General features: G+C 37.0%; 1 protein-coding gene across 1 annotated transcript in view; it reads right to left on the reverse strand.

Moving 5' to 3' along the window:
- ppfia2 (PTPRF interacting protein alpha 2) overlaps positions 1–21,922 on the reverse strand; it is a 260,698-nt gene that overhangs the window by 75,530 nt on the left and 163,246 nt on the right. Inside the window, exons 8-12 of the mRNA XM_059978396.1 lie at positions 14,186–14,320; positions 11,009–11,092; positions 6,255–6,386; positions 3,663–3,725; positions 2,940–3,031 (exon numbers count right to left, since the gene is read on the reverse strand). Of these exons, the coding sequence (XP_059834379.1) occupies positions 2,940–3,031; positions 3,663–3,725; positions 6,255–6,386; positions 11,009–11,092; positions 14,186–14,320 (506 nt within the window). The remainder of the gene's footprint in view (positions 1–2,939; positions 3,032–3,662; positions 3,726–6,254; positions 6,387–11,008; positions 11,093–14,185; positions 14,321–21,922) is intronic.

Below are 21,922 nucleotides of genomic sequence, written 5' to 3' on the forward strand. Positions count from 1 at the left end.
AAGTTCTCCCGCAAATTTCTGAAGTTTTTTTAATGTGTGATACATTAAACAAATACCTCCATAACAATTAACTGAGAATTGAAACAAGCTAAATTTGGTGGTTTTGTAAATGAGCACAAGTATCATGATACAAAATTAATTGTATTGTTGATTGGAATACATAAGAATTTTGTAAATGAAAAAATCCTGCAGACACTGAAAAGCAGAAAGTGCTGGAAATAAGCAGTCGTTTAGGCAACAGTGTTGGAGAAATAAACAGCATTAACTTTTAGGGCCAATTAATCTCTAAGGAACAAGTATGTAATGTTTGCTCATTTCACAGATGTCAATACCAAACAAGCAGTAAATCAATGTTAATTAGATAGGCACTTTATCACAAAGTCAAGTAACCTGAGTGGCCAGCTACACTAATCAATCTGCAGGCGTCACAAGCTTATCTAATTGCTCATATATAGATCGATCTATACTGTACATTCCTAATAGCCACATCAGTTGAACAGATTCAATGACACTCAGTGAAATAGATCCCTTTGTCTTGCAGAACTTGCTGATACACAAATGAAGACTATAGGAATAAACTTTCATGGAAGTGATACTGCTGCTTGTTATTGAGGAGATTCTTATCAAGAATTTGACCAGGAAGGATTCTCAATACTATTTCACATTTTCAAATTCTACCTTTCCTCAACCTACACTTTCTTCTGATTTGACCTATAGAAATGGTATAAGCACACAGCTCTACTTTTCATAGCCTCACTGCTCCACAACCCTTCTCCTTTACACATATATTGGTACTGATGCACGCCACTTACCAATTTTCCCACAAGTCTCTATTCAGCCCAGGCCTTGATTCCTTAGTTCTCCATCCTCAACTGACTCAATCAGTTCAGGCTCTAAGACTGTACCCCCAAAACTTGGTAAGCCAAGATCAGTGCCCAAAAATTGTCAAAGCTTCCACTGACCATTTGTTTTCCTAAACCACCATCTAATGTCCCAATTTCAAAGTCCCTTATTTTCTGCTGCCACTCCACTCTTGCTGCTTATCTGATGGGCAAAACAACCTCAGGGCTAAATAAGGACCACCACCACCACCAATCATCTCATCCCAGAGTGGGGAGACAGCAACAGTTATTATGAAGGTAACTCAGTTCTTTGCTTAGCATGATGTTTAAGTTGCTGAATGACTATAACAATTGATTAATTTGTTTCTTACAAACAGTACTTAGTGATAGGAACCAGTTATTTAAAAACCAAAATAAGCAAATTTAATTGATAGTGATATAATTTAAGGATTCTATGTTATAAATCAGTATGCTACATATTACAAATAGCTACTGAACTGCATTCTGATATTATTAACTTGTTATGATTTCTGTTTACAGGGTCCATGAAATTGATGCTACTTTTTCTCAGTTCTATAAACTCTGTATGTGTCTCCAGAGTAACTATAGATACAAAAATTGCATTTAGAATCTCTTCCATCTCTTTTTGGCACCACACATGGATTACTATTCTGGTCTTCCAGAGGACCAATTTTGTCCCTTGCAATACTTTTGCTCTTAACATATCTATAGAATCCTTTAGGATTCTCCTTCACCTTGTCTGCTAGAGTAACTTCATGCTTTCTTTTAACCTTCCTGATTTCTTTCTTAAGTGTTCTGTATATCTTGTGTTCCACAAGCACCTCATTTGTTTGTATTTGTCAAAACTTGCTATGCACCTCCTTTTTTTCTCTTAACCAGAACCTCAATATTTCTTGAGAACCAAGGTTCCCTATACTTGTTATCTTTACTTTGTATTCTCACAGGCACATATAAGTTTGGCACACTCAAAATTTTGTTTTTGACAGCCTCCCACTTTCCAAGTACACCTTTGGCAGAAAACAATCCACACTTGCCAGATTATTTCTGATACCATCAAAATTTGCCTTACACCAATTTAGAGTCTCAACCTGTGGCCCAGACCTATTTCTTTGTGTACCTACTTTGAAACTAATGGGATTGTGGTCACTGAATGCAAAGTGTTCCCCTACACAAGCTTCTGTCAGCTGCCCTGTCTCATTCCCTAATAGCAGATCCAGTATCATATGCTCCCTCATTAGGACTTCTATGTACTGATGAAGGAAACTTTCCTGTACACATTTGACAAGCTCTATCCCATCTATTCCTTTTACAGTATGGGATCCCCAGTCAATATGTGGAAAGTTGAAATCACCTACTTTAACAACCTGCCTGCAATCTATTTATAAACTTGTTCCTTTAAATCCCTAAGACTGCTGGGTGATCTAATGTGGTCATACCTTTCTTATTTCACAGTTCCACCCATAACTCCAGTTCGTCAAGGCAGAGCACTGCTGTGACATTTTCCCTGACTAGTAACACCAACCCTCTTCCTTCCCTCCCTCTCTGTCACATCTAAAACAAACCCCGCAATATTGAGTTGCCAGTCCTGCCCCTCCTGCAGCTAAATCTCACTATTGACTACAAAGTCATAATTTCAGGTGTCAGTCTGTGCCACTTGGCTCAACAGCTTTTCCTACAATACTTCTTACATTGAAATATGTACAGCTTAGGATGCTAGTCGCACTATGCTCAACTTTTTGGCTCCTGATTTTGTCTGTGGTCTTACCAACATCTGCCTCCACAATCTCTCCACCAACTGTTGAGGTTGTCTGGTTCCCATACCGCTACAACTCTAGTTTAAACCGCACTGTGCAACATAAACAAATCTTCCTGCTAGAATACTACTCCCCTAGCAGTTCAAGTGCAAAAGAAAGAAAATTTAGAGAGCAGCCACATGAAATGATAGATATGCACATTATACTTTTATTTTCTTCTGTTCGTATTGCAAAGAGAGTTGAGTTGATTTATATCCTAAGTACTGTTCAGTTTTAAAGTAACATTCACATATATTTAACTGACATTTCTTTTTCAGGTTACCTGGACATGGCTGGGTCCAATAAAGTAACAGACTGCATTTTCATTTGTTGGACCTCTGAATGGAATTTTTCTACTTCTTCTGCTAATCGTTCCTAGGAAGAAAAGTAATTATACAGGTTTTACTAACGAGACAAAATTTTTGTAACATAACGTAAAGTGCAAATTGCAACAAGAAAATAACAAAGTATTGGCTTTAGAATCATCATTGATATACCAGTATATTAAACCACACCATAATTTATTGAAACACTAGTATCACATTTGTTGAAACTTGGAAAGGGTCATAATGTATTACTACTGATGGCTTCTATGCTGCTCTCATAAAAAAAATGTTTTTGCTGCCAGCCGGAATGCCACTTTGAAAAGAAAATTCTTGCAAGTTCAATTTAACTACCACTAGGATGATTATGAGCTAGAAAATTGAGGAACTTAATCCATAGGTTACAAAGAGAGCCATAATAATACTATAATGTCTTTCAAAGGTAAACTGGTGTATGTATGCACATGTCATTTTAAATGCAATAAATTCACACAATGATAATTTTAAACTGTTGACATTTAATTGTAAATTAATGGTCATCTTAAGTTAATCAAATGCATAATGACATCATGGATCATCAACTTCAGTTTGCTATCAAAGACCTAATCTTTAGCATATTAACTGTACATAACCTAAAATATCACCATATTAGGTCTTCTCCTGAACTAAGTTAAGAATGTTACCTTATCATGAAGAGACTCTTCAAGTTGTTTTCTTAAAAGTTCAGATTCTTGTATTAGTATGTTCTAAAATAATAAAATATTTTTAAATAAAATATGATAAATTTGATCAAATAGGCATGTTGAGTTCATTAACAGGGTTTGCACATAAATAGTCCAATAATTATAATATACTAATTTTCTTGCAAGGACTCATGATGCATTGTCAGAAGACATTGCTGAAACATTTAGAAAATGAGGAGACCAATAATCTTAATCCACGTTATTGCTTTACAAGTAAAATCTGACAAGTGATAAAACAGGTGCACTTAGTGTTGTTTTATTTTGCATTGTTAAACATTAATGGGGAGTAACTTCAGAAGTCCCATATTGAAAGTAACTTACATTAATTGAAAACACAGCTGCATTTGAAAAGCACAAGGTCTAACACTAATGTGGGCAATTAGACTGAAAAACTATTGGCAGCCTGAAACATAAGCAGGCACCCTGCCTTTCAAGCACTGCTCTTGGTGATGCACCATCAATAACTCTCTCTGAGATGTGAAGGCGAGATATCGGCTTTTATTGTCCCGAAGAAAGAACAAGCAGTAGTTGACCACCATACTACATCCTGGAGACTGAGGGCCGGGTTCAGGCCTCAATCGCCTTTATACAGGGGTCTGTGGGAGGAGCCACGGTCAGTGGGAGGGGCCACAGGAGCAGTCAGCAGGGGGCATGCCCAGACAGGTATATGTAGTTCACCACACTTGGAAAACTTCAATTTAGGAACATGGTCCCATACTTTTGAGATGCCCATGAAACCTTCACAAGATCTGAGATACAGTAATGAGAATATGCTGCAAGGACTGTGGAGAAATGCATGATTTCAAAGGTTTTGCCCACAGCATCATATATCAATAGCCTCAAGATTTAGTCAAGGTCATCAATAAATATCATCTTAAAGCAATTATACTGTTACACTCACACAACTTCATGTAGACACACCCGACATTCTTCAAACAAGCTGTATCAATAATCTTTTCCACTTAGCCTTCTGATGTCCCAACATTCACACACATATACCACTACTTGAACAAACTAACATATCTTGTAAATGCTTCTAGATATTCAACAGTGAGTGGCACATAATACAGGTATATTGCAAAGTTGCTTCCTTACTCTTATGCAAGAAATGAAAACAACTGACTGCAGAATGCACCAGCCACAGGCTAAATAGGATTGAGGATTCTGGTGTTAGGGTGGATGCCACAGAGCCCATAGCCACTGGTGGATTAGGGAGTATAAACGAGATTATAGTAGGTGGTTATACTTTGCCCTGTTAAAGATGGTCATATCCTGATGCTTTTGTTTCCCTAGATCTCTAGATTTTGTTTCCTGCACCGATGGATAGCTCCATTTGCTAATTTACAAATGCAGTTGAGCATCATACCATTGTGAGTAAACATTCCCTCTTCTCACCTTATCTTGGAGGGAAAATCATTTGTGAAACACCTCCAAATACACAATTGAGGAAACATATGCTGCAGATGCTGGAAATCTGAGCAACACACACAAAATGCTGGAAATCTGAGTCCCGGAGAAGGGTCTTGGCCCAAAAAGTTGACTGTACTCTTTTCCTAGATGCTGCCTGATCTGCTAAGTTCCTTCCTCCAGCATTTTGTGCGTGTTACACAAATGGAGATATCTGTCTTGGGAAACACATGCAGTTATGTTCTGGAGTTGAGATGATTATTCTACAATCACAACAATCTTCCTTGCATATGGAATGACTTTAACCATTTAGCCTCACAATAGCCGCCAATAACTCCCAATAGGTAGAGGAACAAATATATAGACAGATTATTGAAAGGTGCAGAAACAATTGGGTTATTATAATTGGGGATTTCCCAGTATTGATTAGAACTTCCTTAATACAAGAAGTTAAGATGGGGTGGGATTTCTTCAGTGTATCTCAGTGTATGTGCAGAGTCCTGTCAGAAGAAACAAAATACTAGACCTAATTTTGAGAAATGAGCCAGGCCAGGTTAGTCCTGATAGTGGGTGAACATTCTGGAAGGATGTGGTTGCACTAGAAAGAGTGCAGAGGTAGTTCACAAAATGTTGACTAAATTGGAGGACTTCAGATATGGGGAGAAATTGGAACGGATGTGTCTGTTTTCCAGGGCAAAACAGAGGTTGAAGGATGACTCATAGAGGTATTTAAAATTTTCAAGACAGAAAGATCGTGTGGACAATTAGAATCTTTTTTTCATAGTAGGAATAACAAAAACACAAGAGTTTAGGTTTCAGGTGAGATGAAGGAGTTGTAAATAGGATTTGCGGTATAATTTGCTTTTTGTACAGTGAATAATTGATGCCCAGAACTTACTGCCCGAGATGGTGATGGAGTCAGATATAATCACTATGTTTAAGAGACATTTAGACAGGTACTTCAATAAGCACAAAAGGATAAGGAGTTGATATAGGCTAATGGCATTAATGTAGATGGGAACAAAATAGGCATGGATGTGGCAGGCCGATGGGACCGTGTCTGTGCTGTACAACTTTATGAGCAAATAAACTGAAAGATACTGGGAAAAATATTTGAAAATTTACCTTATCTTCTAATGCGGCCATTCGTTCTTTTAAATGCAGCTGAAGTCGCTCATTAGACTCTGTCAACAATCTGTCCACTGTGTCTGACAATCGCTTATTGTGCTCTTCATTCATTTTCTCTCTCTGGTGGGCCTAAGACATTTGAAATAAAACAACAACTGTCATTCACTTCCCAAAGCTAAGAATCTGTTGATTTACTTTTTCAAAAGTTCAAAAACACTCTAAATTGTGAGCTATGAACAGATCTAGCATACTATATTTTGATAGAAGTTAAACAACGAATTTTATTCATTATTTATTTTAATTTGTCCCTTACTTTTTGCTCATTTAGTTTGTTTCTCTTTTATATCCCATACATCAATGTCTTTTGGTTTTACATATTAGAAGATTCACTAAGCAACAACAACACATTTGGCTTAACCTCACTGAGAGTGAAGCAAATAGAAATAATAATGAGAAAAGCAAAGTAAGTTAATAAGCACTTGGAGAATTTCACATTATGATGTAGAGCAAGGATAGTTTTCCTTGAGGAAACTTGTTATTGACCAACTGGATTGAATTTTTTTGATGAAGGTGATGATAGTTTGATGGAAGGATTAAAGTAGTGTTATAGTTTCCGAAGGAATTGAACAGAAATCCATGCTAAAGGATAGTCATCTAAAGTGAAAAAGGAAATAACCAATTAATGGCATCACAGATACCAATTTGGTTTAACAAAAATAAAGGAAAATCAACATAATCAGTTTTCTGTGTTGGAGTGTGATAAATATTAATGTTCCCTGGGGACAGTACAAGGACAGTGTTTTGTTGGTTCATTAAATTGGAGACATGTGGAAGGTATATTATCAATATTAGTTGATGACAAAATAAAAATGTAGTATACTGTAGTCTGGAAAAGTCTTAGGTACAGAAATAGAGCTAGAGTGGCTAAGGCTTTTGAACAGTACAGTATTTGTCAGTGTAGTGTGGAGACTGAGTTTGTAAATGTGGCAGGAGCAAAGGACGATGGGAATAATGAGGGTGGAGTACTGTAGGATGGATGTGGGACAGGTGGCAGTGAAGGAGGGCCAGGCCAAGGGGTGGTGCATGTGCAGATACACCCATCGCTTACTTACTTGATTCCAAACAATTGGTTTATTGATCATTACAGAATGTCTCTCTGGTGCTTCCCACACCCTCCTTCTCCCTTCACCTCTCTTGTCCCTTTCCCACTTTCAGGCCCCAGCAGAGACCCATATCAGAATCAGGCTCATCATCACTCACATATGTCAAGATTTTTTTTTTGGCAGCAGTACAAAGCAATACAGAAAATTACTACAGTGCAGTTAACAGAATGAACAGCTGAGAGCTGAAATTTCACATTGAGAAAGTCATAAAATGATGTATTTTGTCAATATAGGTTAAGTGACACTGTTATAAAGAAAGGGCAGATGCCGAGAAAGGGAGATTTCTAATGAGGCTGGAGCTATTGAGAGAGTGGCAAAGCATGTGGGATTTTGCATATAAATAGTGGAATACAAAAGTATTGAGGTTATGTAGAACCTTTAGAAAGCACTGATCACATATCAACTGGAGCATCGCATCCAATGATGGTGACCAAACTTAAGGAAAGATGTGAGGATCCTGGTGACGATGCAGAAAAGATTTGTTAATATGCTTAGAATGAGGAATGTCAGCTACAAAGTTCAACTGGGGAAGTCAGGATTGTTCTCAGAGTTTGAGGGTTGGAAATGTATTGATGAAGGGATACAATATCATGATAGGTTTAGGCAGTGTAAAGAGGGAAGAGGAATTCCTTAGGCCCTGAGTGAAAATACTTCCCAGGGCAAGAGAAAAAGATAAGAATGTGACTGACTGGATTGATCAACAAAATGTGACCATAAGTCTGGTAAGCCATAAGGCATCCTTTTGTGCATTAATAACCTTATTATACAATAGTTTCAAATTGAATATCAGATATTTAACTGGGAAATGGCAGCACATTCAGGATTTACTGATTAACAGATGCACTGCATCCGGTAATATGCACTTCTACTGGATTAGAGTTCCAATTTGCATAAAATTCCAAGTGTTTATGATAGTGATTCACCTCTAATCTTACGCTAAATTAGATCCACTGTAGAAGTCAAGACGGTATTAATTCCTGTCCATTTTCACTATTCCATTCTCTCTATTTCTCATTCTCTTCTGCATCTGTTGTTCAGATAAGGCTTTTCGTTCTAGGACTTCTGAAATGTCTTCCCTTTTCAGGAAACCCAACTGACAGATCCTATTAATTTCAATGGGGATTTTAAGGCTATACGTAATTATGATACAAAGGGGAAATTAGGAACTATTCTTCTTTTTGATTCAATTTAACGTCTTTTGAGATTCATGCCCTTCCTAAAAAGACTACGAATGTAAAGACTTTTAAGAATAATTATACACCCTCAGAGAGTTGACAGCAAACCAGGGTTAGCCTTTCATAAGCCTTTAATGTTAAAGGCCCTATCACCACTCAGACTATGAAGCTGAAATCAAGGATGTTTCACATCTAAAATTAAGTGTGAGAATGGTGAGACTGCAGGAGATTATATTTCTTAAGTGAATTTGGCATAAAGATTCTATTATTATTATTCTAAATCATGAACTGAATCTTAATTCTGAATGCATTTGAAGTACTGAACCAGCTGGCAAGCCACAAACCTAAAGTTTTCAACAATGTATTTATAGGATATAATTTATGCAATTCACAACCAAGTAAATTGAGTTGACAAGAAACAACAATTCAATTTCTTATCCACAAGTTAAGTATATGTAGCAAGATGAGATGGCTACAAAGCAGTGGAGAAGAAACTGGCAGAGTCCATTTAAGAGAGAAATCAGGAAGGCTAAAAGAGGATATTAGGTTATTCTGGTAGACAAGATGAAAGAGAATCCTAAGAGCTTCTATAGATGATTTAGGAGACAGATATAGGGTCTATACAGGGCTGAGGCAAAAACGTAGTGAGGCCATGAACTATATCCGAATTATAGAAAAGGAGGTGCTTGCTGTCTGGAGGTAAATTAGGGTAGATTAATCACCAGAGCCTGACAAGAAAGTCACAGAAGTTACTGTAGAAATTGCAGGGGCACTGGAAGAAATATTTATAATGTTCTTGCTATGGGTAAGGTGACAAAAGATTGGTGGATAGCAAATATTATTTCGTTGTTTAAGAATAACTCTAGGAATACACCAGGAAATTACAGGCCAGTGAGCCTGATATCAGTCATGGATAAATTATTGAAAGGTATTCTAAGGAACAAGGTATATTCAAGAAGATTACCAAGAAGGTTTATGAAAGGAAGGTCATGGATGTTGTCTCCATGGACCTTCTCCATGGATTTTAGCAAGGCCCAGGAGTCTGGTCCACAATTTTAAGTCCCTTAACATTTAGGATGACGTAGCATGTTGGATACAGCATTGGCTTAGTGGGAGATGACAGAAAACGGTAAGTATTTGGTTGTCTCTCTGACTGGTGGCCTATGACTAATAGTGTGCCACAGAGATTAGTGCTGGGCTCATTGTTGTTTATCCTCTATATTAATTACTTAGATGATAATTTGGTAAACTAGATCAGCAGATTTCTGAATGGCACCAAGATTAATGGTGTAGTAAATGGAAGAAGTCAATCAAGGCTTGCAGTGTGATCTGGACTAACTAAGAAAATGGGCTGAGAAAAGGCAGCCTTATCTACTTAATCTACTTAATGTAGATAAATGTGAGGTGCTGCACTTCGACAGGACAAAACCAGGGTAGGATTTACACAGTAAATAATAGAACACCGAGGAATGCAGTAGAACAAGGAAATTTGGGAATACAAATCCACAACTCCTCAAAAATGGCATCACAGGTTGATAGGATTATAAATAGAGCTTTTGGCATATTGGCCTTCATAAATCAGAGCATTGAGTACAGGAGATTGGGATGTTATGTTGAAGTTGTATGATACATTGGTTAGGCTGAATTTGGAGTATTTTGTACACTTCTGGTCATTTACCTACAGGAAATATATCAATGCATGAAAAAGTGCAGAGGAAAGTTAAATAAGGATGATGCTGGGGTTTGAGAATCTGGGGTACAGGGATAGTTGAATAGATCAGGACTTTATCCACTGGGGTGTAGGAAAATGATGGGAGATCTTATAGAGGTATACAAAATTATGAGTGGTATAGTTATGGTAAATACATGCAGGGCCTAATTCTACTCCCATACTGTATGGTCTTATGGCCTTTTCCCCCAAGCTTGGGTGAAACTAGATCAAGAAGTAATTTGTTTAGGAGAAAGGTGAAATGTTTAAGGGGAAGCTGCAGGGCATCTTCTCTCAGAGGTTCTGCAAGTGTGGACTGAAAAATTACAAATGCCATTCCACTCTTCATGAAGGGAAGGAAGCGAAAGGCAAGAAATAATGGGTTGGTTTGCCTAACTTCAGTCTTGGTAAGAATTTACACCAGCTCCTTAGTGGAGTTAAAAATCGCTCTTATATTTTTACATTTCCTTTGTTTTCAAATAGGCTTAATGGAGTCACACTGTTCTAGCATGTAAAGTTTTGGAATAGATAACATCAAGTGCAATTGAGGAAGTAACATTTTTCAAGCTTCATGGCACAACCAATACAGTCACTGGCATTTATATGAATACCTACATGAATAAGTGATAAGACATGCAAAAATGGAAAGAACTAAAACAGCAAGAAATAGATTTAGGTATTAGTAGCAGATTCTCAATGACTTACCCTTTGCAGTTCCTGATTCTTTTCTTCAAGTTGAGTCTCTAGGTGTCTCAAACGTTCTTCTATGCTACCATGCCTTTCTTCAGCCTACAATGCAATTGAAAGAGCTGACTAGAACTCATATTTTATGCAATTGAAATATCTGTTATGAGTACTTTTCAACTAAGAAAAATCAGGCCAAGCTCAAGCCTACACTTCCTGTGCACATGATTATTCAGAGTTAAATAGGCAGATGAAAAGCATTTTGGACTCTAAAGCCTATATCACACCTGAACGTCAGCAATATTTTATTATACATTTTAAAAATAGTTTTACGGGTGCTAGGTTCAGCCAGATATAATAACTGGACTTGCATGATTCAACCACAATGCTGCTTTTTAACATTGCTCTTTAAGCACTAAACTGTACAAGATTGTTTATTGTAGTTCTTCAGCGTTTAAAGGAGAATGAAATTTTTTTTTAAAAACACTATAAATATAAATGTTAGAGCAATCTTATAAAACACAATGTATCAGTAACTGTTCTATACAGAGACTAATAGTATGTCTATAGAGACGCCAGGTGATGTGTATGTAGTGGTGGTGGAGAATTGGTGGAGTGAGTTAATCAGCCTGGCAGCTTGGGAAAAGAAACTGTTTTTCAGTTGTGCTGGTGTGGATGCTGCATAGCCACTTTCCTGATGGGAGTGAGGCAAACAATTAATAAGCAAGGTGGGTGGGATCCTTCATGATATTATTGCCCTTTTCCTGGCAACTTTCTGTAAGTATGTCTTTGATAGAGGGTATAATGATGCCGTTAATACATTGGGCAGTTATAACTACCTGTTGTAGAGCACTCCTGTCCACCACAGTGCAGTATCTGTACCGCATTGTGATGCAGCATGTTAGGATGCTCTCCAATGCACATCCGTAGAAGGTTGTGAGTATTAGTGTGCATAGACCAGCTCACTTCAGCTTCCTCAAAAGGTAGAGGCATTGGTGAGCTTTCTTGACTATGCAGGATGTGTTCTGTGACCATGAGAGGTTGCGTGATATGTGCACCCTTAGGAATTTAAAACAAGATGACCTTTATTTGTCACATGTACAATCAATTGAAACATTAAGTGACATGCGTAGCTTGTTCTGGGCCTGTACTCAAGAGTTTAGTAGAATAAGGGGTGGGGTGGATTGAAACATTGAATTTTGAAAGGCCTAGATAGAGTGGATGTGGGGAGGATATTTTCTGTAGTCTGGTGGGGGGGGAGGTCCAAGACAAGAGGGCACAGCCTCAAAATGGAAGGACTTCCGTTTTAAAACAGAGATGTGGAGGAATTCTTTAGCCAGAGGGAGATGAACCTGTGGAATTCATTCCACAGATGGCTGTGGAGGCCGTAATTGGGTATATTTAAAGTGGTGGTTTAGTTAGTAAAGGCATCAAATGTTATGGGGAAACAGGATTGAACATGATCAAATGATGGGTTGAATGGCCTAATTTGCTCCTATGTCTCATGGTCTGTGGTCTTCATGAACCTCATTTTTTTATTTCACACAATAGAACTAGCATTTATATATTGCTTTTCTCATTATCATTGTGACCAAATGCACTTATCAATTGATAACTTAAACTTTGGTAGGTAAACACAGCAAACAAATACACACATTGAGCTTCTGTTAGATTAATGGCCATTTTGTCTTTCATCTTTTAGTTGATGCATAGTTTTTGAGCACAATATCTTCCTAGTTTACCTTTGTACAATGTAATATAGAACTTGAATAAGTAGATAGTACTTCAGTTTAATTACTTCTCTCTGACCATATGGTTCTCCTCTTAACAACACTGATCATATCTCAAAGTAATTGATGCTTTATGTCTGTAAGTTGTGGTTTGAATGTGAGGACATTAGAACCTGGAAAAATCTATAAATTAAGCCTTCCAGCAAAGTTTTAGTAGTAAAGTGAGAAGAGATCAATGGATTCTTCTGTCCATTTGAATTGTAATATTGTAATTTATTTTTACTCATTATACTGTATATACATAGAAATAAACAATTCTTTTATATAACTATTTAACTGGGATAAAACCAACATAGAAAGAATCTATATCAAGGACCTAATGTCTTGCGCTGCAAAAATGTGTGATGGACATGAAATTAGAAATATAATATTTATGATTTTTTTCAGGCATCCATCAAAGGAGGCACTGGGATGCTTCTGTAAATTCTCCTCACTTCTACGTAATATGACAGAGAATTTATGTGAGACATAGGCAAATTTGCTAATGGGTAAAAGTACACAAGAACTTAGAAACAGAACCCATTTATAGACACAAGGTGCAAACATTCTAGCGGTAAAAATAGAAACCACAGATAGCAAAAGATAGGAGAAAATAAACAGAAAAACACATAAAAATATAAAGCTCCTGCTGAATGGAACAGATACTCCAAAAATTAAAAAGAAGCATGAAATTAAAACAGCATAAGATATTGAGATCAACTCTAGATATCTTGACATTTATATTGGGAAAAAGAAAGGGATCAGAGGTGCAATTTGGCCCCTTAAAATAGTTAACTGTGATAATGTAAATTAATGAAGAAATGGAAGACAGGTTTAATGATAATTTTAAGACTGAATTTATAGCAGAGAGAGAAAAAGCATTGACAAAGTAGGTCCTGTCAAACAGAATGCTTCATGGAGATGGTATATGTAGGCATATTCAAAGTAGCTGCAAATGGAATTGAACCTTATGCAATCGTCAGTAAACATCTCCTCCAACCTTATGATAGAGGTACAGTTTTGATAAAGCAGTTGCAAATGACTAGGCCAAGGGAATCTTTACCTGGTCTCCTTGATGGCTACACTGGATTTAAAGCTGTCTGAAGGTTAAGGACAGAAAGCTCTCAGATTTAGTCCTTTAGACTAGATTAGACCACAGATGTAAAGAGAGCTTTCCAATAAGGCATCTTTACTTCTATTAGATGTTCATAAAAGCATCTAGGCTTCAGTTAATGTCCTGCTTTTATATATGACTGTTTTCTTATTTCAGTCAATACAAATTTATATTTAATAGCTGAAGTAAAAGCTTCAGGGATAATTTATCAAGTATGTTACAGATATTTTTGAAGGATTATAATGTCAGTGGGGGTTGGGGTTTAAGTGTCCTTAACAAGGTGGATTTTGTACTATTATAAATACATATACTAACCTTTGTTAGGGCTGCAATTCGTTGGGCAAGTTCAGCTTCTACTTCTGGTAGGGTTTCTGCTCGCTTCATCGTTTGCTGTAGCTTTTGTTCAGCGAGTTCCAGACGTTCCTGTAACTGTCTATTTTTCTCTTCCAGCTAAATTCCCATGTAACAGAGATGTAAATATTAGCTTGAATGAGTATTAGTACAAAAGGTTCTCTCTCTATAACTTCTAATTGTAACATTTAACATTCATAAATAATGTAAAATTAAAATTAAAAATAATAAATTTATTCAATAGAATATGTATTACCATATTTCAAATATTTTATTCTGTAATTTATTATAGACTTTAAAGTGGTATCCACTGCCATAAATGTTGTAAAGTTATCATAAAGTTACCTTTATTAGTCTGACATACTTATTTACACATTCTACAAATTAATTCCCAGTGCATTGAAAATAACAGTGCTAGTTTAGGATAAGTGAAAGTTAATAAAATTACTGTCAAAAGCCTGGATTTTGGGTGAATTGGGCTTGCTGCCCATACATTCCACTCATGCTCCCATTAATCCTGAATTTACCTGTTCCAGATCCACATGGCTGAACTTCCTGGCTGAGATTATTCTAAGGCTGAATAAGATCAGTAGCAGCAGTAACTTAAACAGTATTATTGAATGGCATGGACTATTCAGAACAAATGCCACTTAAGCTCTTCTGGAACTTTGATGGATGGAAAAAGCCTGTCACCAGCTTTGCCAATCCTTTTTCCCCCCAAAGTCAAGTTTATTACCATGTATGCATAGGTGCGAAGAAAAACTGTCAGTTGCATCATATAAGGAGTGCTCACAAGAAAAATAAAACTTTTACAGGAAAATAGAAAATGAACAAAAAGAATCCATTTTATTTCAAGATGATCAAAGCTGCTGGAAACACCAAGAGGCGTTCACTTGTCTCAGAAAACATAACTGCAGGGCAAGGCCTCAGGTAAGGAGGTCCTAAGGACCTCTATCTCACCCCACCTACCAGTATGCTTCAGGTTGGTGACTAGAGTTCTTAAAGAAATCCACATACTACTTTTGGAAAATCGCTGTGAGCAGAAGGGCAATTTCAGTTTAAGCTGGAATCAGTGATGGGCAATCAACCGCTGTGGCAGGACTTACACAAAATAACTTCCTACAAGGTAAGATCAGGTAGCAAAAATGGCAATGACAATCTCTCATGGATGAGATCAATGCCATTTATGCATATTTTGATAAGGAAAACAATGACACACCCACATGAAACCCCCACCAATCCAGATGACCCTGTAATTACAGTCTCTAAGACCAATTTCTAGGCGTGTAACTCCATGCAAGGCATCTAGTCCAGACAGCATACCTGACCAAGTGCTAAATATCTGTGTGAACTACCTATCTGGAGAAAAGAGCACATTCAGCCTCTTGCTTCTGCAGTCTCAGGTTCCCACATGCTTCTTTAATGCATCTGAAAGCCTTTGATGTCCATAACATTTTAAAAAACTATTCAAAATGAAATAAGTAACTGAAAAATTTAACTGAAACATTTTTATATGTTTTTAAATAATTAAGAAGATTAAAGCAAATGCAAATATTTGAAAAATGAAAATTGCCTCATTCTTATCATTGACATTACAGTATAAGCACATTGAAACAAATGGGCTTGTAGATCTCCAGGGTAAATGCTGTGGAATTCCAGGAAGCTCCTACTTTACCACTTAATTCCACACAGAGTCATTTCATGGAGCTCTGTTGCAGTTCACAGTGGAGCTGGGTTAGTAAGTTCAGAACTTCTACTTTCACGCAGAAGTACCAAAATTGCCAAGCTTCACCTTCAGAGTTCCAACAAAATAGCGAAAAATCAATGCCAGTATGTCTATTACATTATATTATATACTATAGATTGGATTTACCATATACATAGATTACAAGGGCAAATTTCCAATCCTCCCAGTACTCTGGCATAAATACAATAAATGGTCCACAGTAGAATGCACTGACATTTGAGATTCTTATTCCTCTCAAATTTTGGGAGAGCAGCATTTGCTGAAGAAGTTCAGTAGAGAGGTTAGAAATTTACTTGGTTCAGGTTTGCTTGAGACTTTTCTCACAGGGTCAAATGTTTGAAAATGTTTCACTTCTAATGGGAGGCTATATGGAAGAAATAGAAGGTGTTGAGAGTCTGAGTCTAGAATCAATTGCTAAAAGGTTCAACTGTTTAGAAATGAGAAGGATTTTTTAATAAATAGGATTATGAGTCTTTAGGATTCTCAAGACCAAACTGTAAATGGATGTCACTAAGTATGTTAAAAGACAGGGTTCAGTGCTTTTGGCCACTGCCATAGATTGAAAAAAATATTCCTGGGGTAGAGGATCACAAACCATCATGCTAAATTCTAAAGAAAGCTCAAGGAGTTGAATCACCCATCACTACTTGTGTTTCTAACATTCTTATGCTCACCTCATCTACCTGTGAATATCCATGTTCTTATAACTGACTCAGTTCTTCATTAGAGCAGTTCTTCACCCTTCTTTGCCTATAATGACTTGAAATAAGTATAATCTCTTCCATGAAAATGTTTCATTATTATTTAGCTGAACTATAACCTGTGGAAAACAGTCTAAATTTGAAAAAAAGTACAATAAACCTTTGATAATCCACCACCCCATAGATTGGCATTGCGTTTACTTATAGGTTCTGTTTCCTCCGCTCTCTTTAAATTCATCATGGTCCTGTTTCTTGCACTGTTTAATTACACCTGGGTCTTGTTCCCCATGCTCCCTTTAAACAAGTTGGGCTCCATTATGATGCTATCTGAAACATATCAGGATCTAATTTCCCACATTCCTATTCAAACACATTGGAGCTCTAGTGAAATTCCCACAATCCCTTTAAATTCACTGGGACCCCATGCCAGCACTATTTTTTTTAAACACACAGAACACCAATTTCCATGGTCCTTTTAAAAATATTGGGGCTCTGTTTTCCATGCTCCCATTAACATATCATAGCCATGTTTTCCACAATCCCTTTATGCACATCAAGCGTCTATTCTCACTCTTTAAATTTAATTAGGTCTATTTACAACATTCCATTTAAATATCTCAGGGCCCAGCATCCTTAGCTCCCTTTAAATTTAACAGAGTCATGTTTCCCATCAATCCTTTAAAATCACCAGGGTCCCTATTTCCCACAATTCTTTTAAACTTACTGTAGCCCTGTTTCCTTTGAATCCTTTAAACTTCTTGGAGATTTACTTCCCAGATTTTCTTTTAATTCACTGGAAAGTTTACTACGTTAACATAAAACATCTAAAAATAATTGAATTAGGTGTATCATGGAGTAGAAAAATAGTACAGAAAATCTGTTAATTCGGCATCACCAACATTCAGTCAGATGATTAGAAATTAAATGCATCTATGAAAATAAGCTGTTCCTCTGTCTTATTCCCGCGGCAATTTCAAAGTGATGATGTGGCCATGAAAAAGAATTAAGAAAAGAAATGAAATTAAGAAATGAAAAAAGTTATAACAGTTAAAACAATTAAATTCACTTCTACTGATTAAATTAAATAAGAAACAAATATATATTATACCTTCTTTGCATCACAATTGTTTTCTCCATTCATTTGAATAGACTTGCAATTGATTAAATCTGGAGCAGAAATAGCAGGCCTTCCCAAAGTAAGATCTGAAAATCTGTATAAGTACATAACTCCCTCCCTGGACTCTGTGAAGAGGGTCATGGTGAAATGCATTTGGGGACGCATCAACAATCAACTGTGTAGAAGCTCGAGACTTTCACATAGGATACTGAACTTCCACACTGATATGGCAATAAATGGAACTGCCAGCATTTATGTGAGTTATTCAAGGCAATAGCTATGAACTTTTCTGTGCCAGTGCCAATACATCAACCTTCCTTTCATTATAATTGTTTTTATCCTCTTGCATGATTCCAGAGATTCTATATTATGTGTGGATTTATAACATTCACTCAAAATGCTACAGTGCTCCAGATAAAATCCTTGTACAGAACAGGATTCATGGGTATATTTCTAATTAGTTGTAGTATTTCAGGTAAGGATACTGTGCAGCCATTTACAAGTATACCTATGAATATGCATCGGCCAAGTCTTGGGTATTTAGAGGCAAGAATTCCTCTGCCTACTTCAACCACTAACTATCTCCTTGACTCTGAATAATACTTGGTTAATTTTTATTGGACTCTAACTATTGAATATTGAAGCAACATCCACAAAATGCTGGTGGAACGCAGCAGGCCAGGCAGCATCTATAGGGAGAAGCACTATCGACGTCTCAGCCCAAAACATTGACAGTGCTTCTCCCTATAGATGCTGCCTGGCCTGCTGTGTTCCACCAGCATTTTGTGTGTGTTGCTTGAATTTCCAGCATCTGCACATTTCCTCGTATTGAATCTTGAAACAGCTTTGGAGATCACTGTCTGCTTTGTTCTTTGTTGCCAGTTCAACATAAGAGAAAAAATTCTTTTTTTTTCATCCTATTCTGTATGTTTTTTACTTGCATACAGCAACCTAATCAATTGTTCTGAATTGGTAACATGTACAATTCAAGTACATAACTAGGTGCTTGCTATTAATTGCTGATCTAGAATCAAGCAAAGTTACCATCTTTGTTTTAATGAAGTGATAGAAAAACTTTGTTATCACAATGGTAATTGCATAAACATTATATAAGACATAGGACCATGGGCTATTCTCCTAATTGAGACTGCTCCACCATTGAATCATGGCTGATTTATTCCCTTTTAACTCCATTCCCCTGCTTTCTCTCCTTGCCATAAGACATAAGACATGGGAGCACAGTATGGCCAATAGACTTATCAAGTCTGCTCCACCATTTGATCATGGCTGATTTATTTTCCCTCTCAACCCTATTTTCCTGCTTTCTCCCAATAACTTTTGACACTCCTATAATCAAGAGCCTATTAACCTCTTCTTCACATATACCCAATGACTTTGTCTCCACAGCAATGAATTCCATAAATTCAACACCCTCTCTCTATGTGTGGCTGAGGAACTGGTAGGGCTTCAGATTTCTGGATCTTTGGTGCCTCTTCTGGAGAAGGTAGGATCTGTACAAAAAAGGATGAGTTACACCTAAACCCAAGGTCAACCAATATCCTTGTAGACAGATTTGCTAGAAATGTTGGGGAGGATTTAAAATAATTTGGCTGGGGAATGGGAACCAAAGCGATAGGGTTGAGGATAGGTCAGTTAGTATACCGGTGGATGTAGCGTGTAGTGAGGCTGTAAGTAAGGACAGACAAATGACAGAGCAAAATTGGAGTGTAACATGAGGGCAAAATCAAACAAAAAGGGTGATGATTACAGGACTGAAGGTGTTATATTTGCATGCATGCAGAATATGGAATAAACTAGTTCATCTTGTACGGCAGTTAGAGATTGGCAGGTAAGATGTTGTAGACATCACTGATTCATGGCTGAAAGAAATCACAGATGGGAGCTCAACATTCAAGGATACATATTTTATATAAAGGACAGGCAGACAGGTAGAGGAGATGGGGTGGATCCGTTGGTAAAAAATGAAATCAAATCCTTAGAAAGAGATAACATAGGATTGGAAGATACAGAATCCATGTGGGTAGAGTTGAGAAACAGCAAGGAGAAAAAGACCCTGACAGGAGTTCCATACAGTCCTCCAAAAAGCAGTCAGGATGTGGTGTACAAATTTGAGAGGTAGAAGCATAAGTCAGATGCACTGTATCAGTATCACAGTGAAATAAAGGGAATTACAGAGGCATGAGAGAGGAAATTGCCCAGGTGGATTGGAAGGGGATACTAATGGGGATGACAGCAGAACAGAGCTGGTTGAAGTTTCTGTGAATAGTTCACAATGTGCAGGAGTCTACTATTAAGAATGAGGTTTCAGGGTACTTGGAGGCACATGATAAAATAAACCAAAGTCAGTATATTTTCCTTAAGGGGAAATCTTGCTTGACAAATCTGTTGGAAGCCTTTGAAGAAATATTAGGCAGAATAGACAAAAGAGAGTCAATGTATGTTTAATGGATTTTCAGAAGGCCTTTGACAAGGTGCTGCCCATGAGGCTGCTTAATAAGATAAGAGCCTGTAGTATTTCGGGAAAGATACTAGCATGGTAGAAGATAGGCTGACTGGCAGGAGATACAGAGTGGGAAATGGGAATAAAGGGGGCTACCGGTGACCAGTGATCTTCCAGAGGGTCGGTGTTGAGATCACTTCTTTTCATGTCATTGTGCAGGATTCTCTAAAGTTTAACATGCAGGTTGAATCAATGATAAAGAAGGTAAACACAACGTTACCAATCATTTCGAAATATAATGCTTAAGCTTTATATTGCATTGGTCAAACCTTATTTGGAGTATTGTGAACTATTTTGGGTCTCTTATCTAAGAAAAGATGTGCTGGCATTGGAAACGATCCAGAAGAGGTCCATGAGAATGATCCTGGGAATGAAAGAGTTAATGTATGAGGACAGATTGATGGCACTAGGCCTGAACTCACTAGAGTTAGGAAGAACAAGTGTCGACCTAATTGAAACCTATTGAAAATTGAAAGGCCTATAAAAAGTGGATTTGGAGAGGATGCTTCCTCTAGCGGGCGAGTCTAAAACCAGAGGTGACAGCCTCAGAATAGAAGAGTACATCTTTAAATGAAATACCCTTGGAGAGTAAGACCATATATTTTGGATATATACCTCAAGAACAGTTGAAAAGAGATAAATATTTAATGAATATACTGTTGGTGGCTGGTAAAAAGATTCTTACTAGGAAATGGTTATCACAGGAGAGCCCAACTTTAAATACATGGATGGAAATTACAATGGACATTTACAAAATGGAGAAGATAACAGCATCTGTTAATCATAAGCTGGAACAATTTGATTCATACTGGGAAAAATGGTTTAACTACATAATGCCTCATAGGCCTGATTTTATTCTTACAAATCAATGAATCTGTTGTAAAAAAAAGATCACCCCCTACTTGTACATAGTTCTTTCCTTTTGCTTGTTTTTTCTTTCCACTCTTTTCTATGTGTATACCTCAAATAAATATTTTGTGGAGGTTTGTGATATATATGATTATATGATGTATATGTACAATGTCTGAAATACATCTTATGGAAATGTTTGTTTGATGAACTTCAATAAAAAAATTAAATTACAAAAAAAAGAGATGAGGAGTAATTTCTTTAGCTAGAAGGTAGTGAAATTCATTCTCACAGCCAACTATGGGGACCTAGTCATTGAGTATATTTAAAGCAGAGTTTGATAGCTTCTTGATTAGTCAGGGTGTCAAAGGTTATGGGTGAAGGGAAGAGAATGGGTTGAGAGAGATAATAAATTGGCCATGATGGAATGGTGGAGCAGACTCAATGGTCCAAATGGCCTACTTCTGCTCCTATGTCTTATGGACTTATGGTCTCTAGCTGAAGAACTTTTCCTAATGTCTGTTCTAAAATAATGTCCTTGTATTCTGAAGGTGTGCCCTCTGGTCCTAGACTCTCCCACTATTGAAAACATCCTCTCCATGTTTTTCGATTTTTCAATATTCGGTATGTTTCAATGAGATCTCCCTTCATTTATCTAAACACCAGTGAGTACAGGCTTAGAGCCATCAAATGCTAATAAGTTTCATTCCCAGGATCTTTCTTTTAAACCTCCTTTGGACCTTCTCCAATGCCAGCACATCCTTTA

Source organism: Hypanus sabinus, chromosome 8, assembly GCF_030144855.1.
Source record: "Hypanus sabinus isolate sHypSab1 chromosome 8, sHypSab1.hap1, whole genome shotgun sequence".
Lineage (NCBI taxonomy): Eukaryota > Metazoa > Chordata > Chondrichthyes > Myliobatiformes > Dasyatidae > Hypanus > Hypanus sabinus.